The sequence below is a fragment of the Styela clava genome, chromosome 12 (genome assembly GCF_964204865.1).
Source record: "Styela clava chromosome 12, kaStyClav1.hap1.2, whole genome shotgun sequence".
Lineage (NCBI taxonomy): Eukaryota > Metazoa > Chordata > Ascidiacea > Stolidobranchia > Styelidae > Styela > Styela clava.
The window spans coordinates 12,965,989-12,978,169 of record NC_135261.1 but is presented as its reverse complement, the minus strand read 5'-3'; the positions used below and the strand labels follow the sequence as shown (position 1 = coordinate 12,978,169).

Sequence of the window (12,181 nt, the reverse complement as noted above, 5' to 3'; positions counted from 1 at the left end):
TATTGTTTTTGTAAATTATATTCGATTGAGTTGTGAACTTGAAGTTGTAGCCCTATTCGAACCGCAGGGCGGTTCACGTAATCGCTGGTGGGTTACAGCTTCCTCCACAATCAAGTCCTTGCATCTGAAAACAGAAAATTACATACCTATACGACATGGTTCGTACAACAGGTCGTCTAACAGGAATTCCTTTCCACGGAAACAATATGTAAAATCCTATACTAACGAACATTTAAGACTAGGAATTTTTCTCTTCGTCGCGACCAGGTCCAATTTTCATTAACATATTTCGATATATATACAGATATATAGATGGTTTATTTTGAAAACCCCATAACACACACAAATTAAAAATGGAGAATTTTGGAGAGCAAGCAAAACCTTTAAAGAAGATTTACATATGTAAATTCCATCATTGAAAAGTTCGATCATTGAAAAGTTCGAATCGTTCGATGTTCTTTGTCGGATTTTTGCCATCAATATTGCTTATATATGCGCGAACGGATCATCCGGCCAAGAACTTACTTAGATAGATAGTTTATTCGAATACTTCATAATACAGTATATATACACAAATTTAAAATGAACCCATTAGGTCAAAATACTCACTTGAGTTTTTTGTTTTATTTTTAGTGTATATAATATTGTTCAATGTGTGAAAGAGCATAACGCCACGCCTATTTTCAACATTTTCTTGCGATGTTTTATGAATTTAGAAACCAGAGATATAACGGTCAGTTAGCACAAGAGATAGAAACGATCGAATTGATGAACCGTTTTTTCAGTCCTAGTATTCCTCCACTGACAATCGAAAATTCGGTTTGCAGATTCACTCTCATTAAACTAGAGTTTACCATTACCACTTTTGTCGCTGATACCGATACCGAGAATTGTTCATAGTGCACATTATTTCAGATTAAAACACAGACATATATTCCAGATGATAATGAATGTTTGTGATCCAGATGCGTTAATTGTTTCAGATGCATTGTGTAGTAATCTCGGTACAGGCTGAGCAAACCATGTAGCGAACGAAGAACAACATCCAGCCCTATGGGCAGAGTGGAGAGAGCACATAGCAAACCAGATAAGATAGGAAGTTCACAGTTCGGCGAGGGACAACCATCCAGGCTGAGCAAACTAGGTAGCGAAGAACCACCGAGGCTGAGCAAGCCAGGTAGCGAACGAAGAACAACATCCCACCTATGGGCAGAGTGGAGAGAGCACATAGCAAACCAGATAGGAAGGACATCCCGGACGATAGGGGCAGAGCAAACCAGGTAACGAGGAAAGGACATCGAGGCCAGTGGGGCAAAGTGGAGGTACTATAGGAAAAGAGTTGAGAGAACATATAGCAAACCAGGTAACGAGGAAAGGACAACATCCAAGCCGATGGGTGCCAGGTGACGAGGATCGATGCCCCAGAGTGGAGAGAGCATATTATAGCAGACCAGATAACGAGGAAGTACAGAGGCCGATTGGCAGGGGCAAAGTAAATAGAGCATATATAGCAGACCAGATAGTACATAGTTAAGTACAGCGAGGCCGATGGGCAGAGTGGAGAGAAGAAGCCTTATAGCAAAACCAGGACAATATGGAAGCATATAGCAAACTAGGTAACGAGGAAGGCCCGCTGGGGCAGAGTTGAGGGAGCATTTAATTAAGCTAACGAGGAAGGACATCGAGGCCGAGGCAGATGGAGATAGCATTTAGCAACGAGGACCAACCCAGGTAGATGGGCAGAGTGGAGAAAGCATATTATAATAGCAAACGAGGACATAGGACATCGAGCCCGATGGGGCAGAGTGGAGAGAGAGAGAGAGCATATAGCAAAACCAAGGTAACGAGGAAGGACATCGAGGCCGATGGGCAGAGTTTGGAGAGAGCATATAGCAAACCAGGTAACGGAGGAAGGACATCGAGGCCAATGGGGCAAAAGTGGAGAGAGCATATATATAGCAGACCAGATGACGAGGAAGTACATCGAGGCCGATGGGCTGAGTGGAGAGAGCCCCCCATATATAGCAAAACCAGGTAACGAGGAAGGGGACATCGAGGCCGATGGGGCATAATACGGAGCATATAGCAAAAACCAGGTAGGTAACGAGGCCGATGGGGCAGAAGTGGAGAGAGCATATAGCAAACCCAGTTAACGGAGAAGGCCCGTTGGGGCAGAGTTGAGAGAGCGCATATAACTAACGAGGAAGGAAGGACATCGAGGCCGAGTGGAGAGAGAGCATATAGAGCGCATATATAGCAAACGAGGAAGGACATCAAGGCCGATGGGGCAGAGTGGAAAGGGCATATAGCAACGAGGAAAGTACTCAGAGGTAACGAGGAAGGCGGCAGAGTGGAGGGAGAGCATATATAATAGCAAACGAGGAAGAGGACATAGAGGCCGATGGGGCAGAGTGGAGAGAGCATATCAACGAGGAGGAACAGGAAATTCTGCAAACATCGCCAGAGCTGCGAGAAAATTGGTTCCACAATATGAAACCAAAATGGTCTGGAAAATCATTGATAAATATCAGGAAAAATAGATCCATTTGACCAAATATACGCAGGATTTAAGGTTACCAAACTGTTATGAGCACATCGAACTAATTACTAATGTGAGGGCATATATATATATTTATATATATTCAAACAGCTCAGTTGCCAGTGCCGCCTAGGGTTGCCAACTATGGAAAGTCTCAATAAAGGACATAGATTACCGTCATCATTTATTTCGTAACTTGCAGAAAAGAACAACATAAAACAATAAAATATACAAGCTAAAAAAATATATTAAAAATCTTCATGTGTTTTTCATTGACCCAATCAAGCTCTAATTTTGCAGTTGCTTAAGTTTATAATTCTTAAAGTCATATTTGTTCTGACTCTTTGCTAACTTCAGCAATTGTGGGTTACGTTTTATTTTTTCCGAAAATTCACGACACGTGTCTTTCAAGATGAAGTATATTAAAAGCTCACTTTTCATTAGTTGTATGGAGCATCTGTTCATTTCCTAAAGCAAATTTCAATGTATGGTGTACAATGTGTGCACTGCAGTTAGCCGTAATGGTTCTATCATTTAGCGTGCGAACATTAGTATAAAGAGAATGTTTTTCTCCAAAGTTACAAGTTGCACTTAAACAAGTAACTCTTTTCCAATCAAGTTGTAAATTGTTTTTCAAACAAGTGAACATTCCATCCGCACTTTCATCTGCATTCTCGAAGAAATCAATAATATAAGTAACTGTGCCATGTTCCAAGCTAAAACAAATATTTCTTTGGCCATTTGAGCCGGACCAAAGCGAAATTAAAAAGAATAATTAGAAGCTTGAAATGCATAAACGGAGACGATTTAAGAACGGAACAATATCAAACACAGTACTATAACTATCGGGCAAAACGATGTTGGAAAAAATAAAGGACAATTATCATCTTAAAAAGGATAAGGACAAGAATCTCAAATAAAGGATTGTCCTTTGAAAAATAGGACGGTTGGCCACTCCCAGTGCCGCCGCATCAGGTCAAGTGCCCTTTGTTTGCTTTTTCGATTTGGATTCGATTGGCTTGCTACAATGATGACTTCATTACAATAACAATCACTTCCACACAATTGATGCTCCATTTACTCGAAAATACATATTCGTGCCAAATTTGACCAATACCACACTTGATCACGTGTGTAACTTGTCCAGAATTTGATTAAGTTTCAAACGCCTATATGTAATTGCCTATTGTGTATATGTAACTATTTTATTTATTTATTTCCGTGGAAAATTTAATGTTGTTTTTGGACACGCCTGAAATATGTTAAACCATATCTGAAACATTTCTTATTCATGTTTATCGATATTAATATTGGGTGGTAGCTGAATCCGATGACCGCATGGTCATATCGTTGCCACTCAGTCTGTACCGAAAACTGTTTTGCTTTTTATTACCGTAATTATGTTTTTGTTGTGTATATGTTTTCTGGTGGGCAAAACAAATAAACACACTCTCTCTCTCTCTCGCTCTCTTCCAATGCAAAAGCACTGCTTCGTTTTAATAATTAATGTACATTACAACACAAGTGTTTTGTTTTGTGTTTTGTTCAGCGACTTTATTTCGAAAAAAAAAAAGGTTAATAACGTTGCATTTCGCAGTAAATGGTATAGGGAAAGAGGCCTTGAAGGATAAAATGAATGATTTCTTATTGTAAACTCAAACGCATAGCTTAATACGAGTTAACATGAAGTTGAAGGTAGAGACTTACTAAAAGTCAATCTTTAATATTAATTGCAGAGCAAGGTTGGTTTCGGAAAACAGTTTCCCGGCGCAGGCCGATGAAAAGACAATAATTAAGTAGGTTCAAAAAGTATGGTAAATAAACACAGGATGTTATTTCTTCCGCCTACTGCGTAGTATGAAAATACAAGACAGTAGATATTGTTTTGCTTGCTCGTTTTCATATCATTTAGTGAGATTATTATAATCGTAAAGAAGATTTCATAAGATAAGACAATATTTGATATAATTGTGGTGCAGATTTGGCCGGCAGGCTTGGAGTTAAAAATAGAACAACAAGTCTTTCCAAATGATGTACTAGCAATCCACCAAGTTGCACTAAGCGGTCGAATTCTTAAGAAATGATTTTTTTTGTGAAAAAGTACAGTAGAATAATATAATAAAACACCAGATAAATATATTTAATTATTTAAATATATCCAGCGAAATGTTGATCTTTATTTTCCTAATATTGTGGACAACGCCAGAAAAAGCCGAAGGTAAGTTTGCACACTTCCCTATTGCTATATCTTACGCTGTGGGTCTTGAACTAAATGTTGCAGATATGTTTCCGAAGTCAAGAGAATGCCGTCCCTAGTCGGAACAAAAACTCGTATTTCTGATTTTTTTTGAATTGTGAAATGAACTTTCTTATGACAGCAGTTGGGATATCATACTTTTGAGTGTATGAAAGCTGAAATGTTTTACTGACTACTAACTAAAAAGGATGGGAATGACAGAGTTTTGGGACCTGATTCGGGATCAAATGTTGGTAATCAGTAATCGTAATTTTAGTCAGTTCTCTTATTGAACTGTACGTAGTCTGGAGCGGAGTAAAAAAGATCTCCCATTTATTATTTGGGCACGGTATGGTAACAACATTTATATTTTAATTCACATAAATTTTTCCCCATACAATTTAAGGCCACAAATGAAATTGCGTGCAAACTTAAGTTGAATGATTTTGTTTTTGCAGGTATTTCCTGTTTGTCATGTTCATCCGGCTCCTTCGATGGTGAAGTTTCGTTTTCTTACAATAGATTGTGCTATCTTACAGATGAAAACACAAATGTGTATCAATCAACCTGTGCCAGCGATACAGCTACACAAAAATATTATTGCAGGACTCAAATTCGGCTTTATGATGGTTAGTATACTTGATAATACGAAAAAAAAACGTATAGCACATATTTATATTTTATCGTTATTTTGAACAGGGATACCAAAATATGTATATCGTGGTTGTGTATCAACCTTATCAGACGAAGACACGACTACTACGGAGATACCATCAGGTGACAAGTGTGCATTGGACATTAATACTTGGGACGCCACTACACAAACGAATTGCTATTTCCATTGTAATACTAGCGGATGCAACAACGTTTCAATCGGTTAGTAGATGTGTGATTTATAATGAAAAGTTATTAAAGTCGAAAATGATCCCCGACTCATATATAAGCAACAGGAGAGCAATGCTCAAATATATGGACACGAAGTACCACAATGCCGCCGTTGATTGTAACAGCTAGTTTCAATGTTAGACCCCTCTCAACCCCTAACGATTAACTGAAAGATACCAGTCGGCACCTCGTCGAGGACCATACAATTTATTATAATTTACCATGTATTTATCACTTGCCTACAGAAAGCTTAAAAGTGTGTAACAGTGACTGTGGACGAAATCAAAACCAGGGATACTGTGATTACATCTCTGGAAAATGCGATTGTAACAAAGGTATACAAGGAAACAATTGCACAGATTGTAAGTATTGAACAAAATATTCAATTCAGAATTGCAAAGTACCCAAATATCTTAGCTGAGTTGTGCTTATGATATATATATATAATTATATATTGTTTACACTTTTACAGCATCAGTTGCAAATAGAAGAAAATGTGTACAGTGCACAACTGAGCTAGATCCGAAATGTGAAGATAACATCATCTCTTCATATTGCTCATCCGGGCAAAGTTATTGTTCTGCCGTTCACACAACTACCTATGATTTAGGTCAGTGGTTCTCAACCATTTTATGTCGCGGCACACTATTGAGCTCTTGAAATATTTGCGCCACACCTATCACAAAACATGAACATTTTCTATTCATAGAGCTATTTTGCCATAAAATAATAAAAAATAAGGAAGATCAGATGAGGGGAATTTTATTCCTGTAAATACAACATTTCCTGTATTTAGTAACAGGTATAGAATAATAACGGTTAATGTTAGTGGGACTGTTATGACTGGTGCTTCTTTGCTATTGATGAGCATACTTTGAAGGCAAAGATCATAGCATTTACTACAAAATAATTTGTCACCTTGTTTGACATTTCTAATTTTACAAAACGGTGTTGGAGCACTTTATGCAAAACTAAGAATTGAAACAATACCAGATACGTAACGATACACTGCACTGTGTTTTTAGTTGCCGATCAAAGTCGACACCCCCCCCCCCCCCCCCTCTCCCCCAAAAAGAAAATAAAAAGGATCCGAAAGTGTTCGCCCCTGGGTTTGGTGTCGATTGTCCTGTGAACGCACGCACACTCAATTTACTCTCATCTTTTTTCCAAGTTTTACCGGTAAATTAAGATGCGCGTCTGTAATTCGATATGCTAACTTTCAACAGTCTATTGGAAATCGGAATCACTTGAAATAAATTCAAAAATTGATATCTCTCCGGGGAACACCAATGTGCGGCGGCACGGTGGTTGGGATCGGGTGTCAAAATGTCGTGTCCCACGTTTCCCCTTTGTCCCACCTATTTCCATTCCATTCGTTATTATTGAAGTGCTTCCGTTTCGAGGTCAAACAAATGTTTATCCGAAGGAATTTGGCATGCGCGGGAATTTTCGTCAGCGTTTAGTTTCATCATAAATCTTACACGCTTTATTCACCTTTGATTCTGGATTTGGCCCAACAATCACAGGAAATAGTTTTAAAAATGCCGTCATGTGGATCGAAATAGGCGATAGAACGTACGAGTAATCTTAGTTGGTTTGATTTCGTTGATTTGCTTACTTTGTTTCAAATAAATTTAAGACCTGGCTGATTGGCGTTGATAAGTTAATATTATTTTATCATCGTAAACAATACAAATGTAACCTAATCGTTAACACTATATATATGAATGAAATGTCTTGTCTGCATACCGCATCTTGCGTGCATAAGGGTGGCATAGAAACCATATTCTTTCATACACATTTCTATCAATATAATCGGAAATTTTGTTATCGACCGATTTGAGATTTGTCCAGATCAAACATTTTTAATAATATTCTTCTATTGTCTCAGTCGGATGATATCGATAATTAAGTACCCTGGCGTAATTCATCAAATTCCAATTTCACAATCTTTCAAGATCACAACAATAATAATATAACAATCTAGGTAAAATATATTTTAAGCGCTGTACGTAGTTTGAAACAGTAGGCAACCATCGGGAAGCAGTGCAATATCATACCGTTAGAGGCAATAAGACCATGATATTTGCTTATCTTAAATTTTGAGCACGGTATGATGAAATGATACGATGTGTGTATTACTAGATAAAAACTCAGATAGCAATGCAGTCCTAACATTTCTTTGTCGGAAATAAAGATGAAAGCTTCAACTCATCTAACTGCAAAAGCGATTTAAAAAAGTTAAAACCGATCACATCTACGAAAAGTTCCGAATTGCAGAATTATATTTCACATGACAAATTTTTCTGACGTATTTTCTTCGGTAGTTTTTACAAATTTTTCGCGATTTTTATAATTCGATTCTACTTCTTTGATGTTAGAATCATCCAAATTGAACTTTTTACTCGATATCAAATAGTTCAACAATGCCTGAGTCAAAAAATAGTCAATTGATCATCGAACGACATTGTTAAATGCTGTTTCTATTTGGAATATCCTCATTGAGTAATAATCAGGCCTCATTTCAGCTGTATAACCGTCTTGCATTACCTCGAACACTGCCCTAGATGAGTACAATGTTCGTAAGTACATGTATTCATTTTAAAATTTCTCTGATTATGTACATACTATATATATCACTACAGAATTCGGGGTGCCTCAAAAATGTCGTGTGCCACTTGTCTCATTGGGGCACGTGGAACACATGGAACAAGTGGGGCAAATGGGACACGACAATTTTTGAGACGCTAGTTGAGAACCACTGATTTAGGTAAAATAGACGCACACAAGTTAATCTGTCCATATTTATGAAAACAAACATATGCTATTATCAAATTTATTTCAAGCAAATTGTGGTGCAATAACAACGCAGGCCATCTTTTTGGAGTTTATTCGGGAGGTTACAACAAAAATTAATTATAAAATAACATCAGCACGGCATCCTACTTTGTATTTAATGCCTATATTTATTATTGGGAATATCAGGCACTAAATTATACTCTTACTCAGACGGCAATATAGCAAGATCGGTATTTTCCAAGTCGTGTACGTCAAGTCCACCTCGCTCGGAATGCAAAATATCAAGAATTCGTAATGACCGAGGAATCAATACTGCAGGATACTTCGAAAACACTTGCTACTCAATTTGCAATGAAGATAACTGCAATGCGAATATGAGTAAGGGAAGTATTGTTTTATCGTTTATTCCTTTCCAATAAATAGGAGTTTTATTTTGCGGATACTGTATATATATATATATATACAATGCAACCAGAGATTACATTTGGGGTAACAGAATGCGCAGTACAGAATTCGGAATCCTTTCAAAATTTAATAGTGACTTTCAGTACCAAGTTTTAAAACCATTGAGATAGTTTAAAACGTTGATAAATTCACAGACAATCAAACAGTAACGACTGCAAGAACCTCAAACTCATTACGATGCCAACGATGTTCAAGATTTGATGGTCATGACTGCAATGGAAATACGATATGTCAGGCAAATGCATCGTATTGCATATCGACCGTAGTTTATGTGATATCTAGTTCAGGTAACGTAGTTTGCAGGTATTCTAGACTAGAGTGTGCCCTGCCTATGCCCTCCTAATGCAATTTCACAGTATCTGAAGTCATGTAATTCGAAACAATTCTGTCCAGTTATAGGCCTAGCTGAAACTTAGCTACACTCAATACAACCATACCAACTTCCACGAAACTGTTTAATCCCAGAAACATTGACATAGTCATCATAAGGTGCGCATACAATGATGCTCATGGCAAATTATACCCACAGGGTCATCGTCATATCAATTGATGAGCGTTATTCGTGATTGCGCAACTTCCGACGTCCCAACTCAATGCACCAGCAAGCAATTGGGAACGTCGAATGTCACAAAAGTAACATGTCAGGAGACATGCAAAGAAGATGGATGTAATACGGGATGGCGTGAGTCAAAGCATAGTTCGATTCTGATCCATCATGACTTCTCAACTTTCATCTCTGATATATATTAAATTGTTATAAAAATTAAAGTCTAAATCTGGCATTTCACTGTCGCTGGGCTATTTGAAATCCAAAGCCACTAGTTTATGAATTATACGCATTTGTAAAATATACAATAAATATAAAGTTTTGCAGTAGCAGCAATGATTTTCAAGATCCTATTGAAGATCAAGGGTTACTTACTATTATCTGAAGTTAACTACGGACCACAACTGGGGATCCCGGTGTTCGATTGACAAATAATTTTCCGTTGTAGAATACACCAGAAATGGCTGTGAACCCTTCAGTCTTTGGTAGACTCGAAGCCAGGTTACTAACAATTATAGCATATTTATTTATTAATTCAACTCTTTACAACAGCGGCTAGACCGAAATGTCACCAGTGCCAATCAGATTATTACAGTTCGGAACACTGCGTCACGGGATTCTCTTATACATTACAAGACTGTTTACCCTATCAAAAATATTGCACGGCACAACGAACCACTAAAAAATTCCAAGCAGGTGCCTTTATTGAAACTATCCTCTTTTTATTATTATATATATACTAGAAACAGTATTTGTAAAAAATTCATCACATACGAACATAAACTGGAATATTTCCCAGAATTTTATTACACTTCTTATGTATACTTCTGAAGGTTGTATTTCGTCAGCATTTAATAACACACCACTTAATTATTTGTAAATCCATTTCTTCAGGAATAATTAGTTCGAGAATAAAACGCTCCTGCAGTAATCATGATATCGGAAATGGCTGTTCAAGTTATATTCACAACAACGTGACGATAGAGACATGTAATCAAACCTGTTCCACAGAAGGTTGCAATTCGGGATGTGAGTATGTACATAGACATATTTCCATAAACACTTAGTCTAGTGCGGGGGTTCTCAACCTTTTATCTGTTAAGTACCCGAGTCATGAAATGATCAAGCTTAACCCCCCAGTAATTAGACACCAACCAAGTTGTAATATATTGACTTACAATTTGATGCAACAACCAATTATTGAACAACTGCTGTAACTGAATTACATTTTCGTGTTGATATTATACCCCTTGTAGTCTGCCTAACTAATGAATTCTTAAAATATCTTTCAATCAGCATATCACTTTCTGTAATGCTTGTAGCTCATTGTCATTGCTGCAAAGCCGCGGATTTCACATGGTTGCGTCACAACAACGCAAGATCAGGGAAAATCTACTCTGAGATTCAATCGGCACGCATTTATTCTCTGGTAGTAAAGGATATTAAAAAGTATTTATGTTTGACAGATATTGATGCTGAATCATATTCACGGGGAGTTGTTGCAGTTTTCCTCCCATAAAAATGAAAAAACGACACAGCTGCGTACGTCTTACAACGCAACCATCTCCTATATTTCATACCAAATATTATACCCGGGATAGATATTTTATTTATTGGAGCCGAATCGTATTGGATTGTGTTGAAAACTTGTTTGAGGGAATTGTTGTAGTAATAAATTCTTTCTCCTCACGCATCAATGGAACACAGTCTACTCCTGTTAGTGACTCTAACTTCCGTTTACATATCTGGCTTGCTCACTTGTTACTTATCGATCTTAAGATCGGTAAGTATGCTGATAGGTATTTGTCTGTTTGTTTGTTTGTCTGTCTGTCTGTTAGAAGCACGCGATATCTAACGAAAGCGGGGTTGAATCTGCTCCAAATTTTGCATGTGCATCCACCATAGCTCGGACCAGAATTCGGGATTTGGGGGATCCCCTAACTTTCGATTCGATCGATCGAAGTCTTCGGTCTCCGACCGATATTATTGTGTATTGTGTATTATTTGTTCTTGTCGATACTTAATTGATGCGAGTTTTTCAATTTTTGTTAAGAGCAAATTCAAAATTATAAACTTGATTGGTGAATTCAAATTAAGTGGTGTGGATATAGTGAATAATGTTAATACAGTTTACCCAGTGACATGCATCAATAAATATGACGTTTTTATCGTGCAAATTTGTGTTGTGTGTGACGTCATAAACCGTAAACCTGACATAGAGAACTTGTTCATGAATTTTGAATTTCACCACAAGACACGAAAGATACAAATTGCGCATCAATAATAAACTGCAATAAAATTAGGTTTGCGAACCAACTTCTTCTCGACGGCAGTATCTTGTTTTAGCAAAACTTTGTGGTGCTCCCATAGTATGTGCACCAAGATAGCGCGAAACCTGAACATAGTATGAGTAGTATGAACATAGTACCAGGTTAGCGTTCAGGTTGTGCGCCATCTTGGTGCACATTCTACGGGAGCGCCAATTTGTTATATCAAAACTACATTCTCGCATAGTTCTTCCCATGTAAAGCCGTTTTCTCGCAATTTACCTTCTCTCTGCATAAATTATTGGTTAGCGCTGGACATTTTCGAATACCTGTTGATTTCAGAATCAAATATTTTTTTTTCGAAACGAATCTCGGGATATTTGGAAGATATTTAAATCTATGTGACTCTTTTATGATGGGTCCTCCAAGCATATAAATTACTG

General features: G+C 37.4%; 1 protein-coding gene across 1 annotated transcript; it reads left to right on the top strand.

Moving 5' to 3' along the window:
• The first annotated feature begins 4,523 nt into the window (after nt 1–4,523).
• On the top strand, nt 4,524–11,656 carry LOC120330343 (uncharacterized). The gene is made up of 11 exons (XM_039397252.2): nt 4,524–4,757; nt 5,234–5,404; nt 5,475–5,651; nt 5,906–6,022; nt 6,133–6,270; nt 8,670–8,837; nt 9,059–9,211; nt 9,454–9,606; nt 10,024–10,167; nt 10,366–10,500; nt 10,938–11,656. The coding sequence occupies exons 1-11, from the start codon at nt 4,706–4,708 to the stop codon at nt 10,988–10,990; spliced, it is 1,461 nt and encodes a 486-aa protein (XP_039253186.2). The 5' UTR covers nt 4,524–4,705; the 3' UTR covers nt 10,991–11,656.
• Nucleotides 11,657–12,181: the final 525 nt, after the last annotated feature.

What these genes read in the sequence shown, in the direction of transcription:
- LOC120330343 (XM_039397252.2), top strand. Translation starts at nt 4,706, where the DNA reads ATGTTGATCTTTATTTTCCTAATATTGTGGACAACGCCAGAAAAAGCC. An exon ending in CACAACTACCTATGATTTAG is followed by an intron (nt 6,271 to 8,669) that starts GTCAGTGGTTCT and finishes ACTCTTACTCAG; the next exon opens with ACGGCAATATAGCAAGATCG. An exon ending in TAACTGCAATGCGAATATGA is followed by an intron (nt 8,838 to 9,058) that starts GTAAGGGAAGTA and finishes ATAAATTCACAG; the next exon opens with ACAATCAAACAGTAACGACT.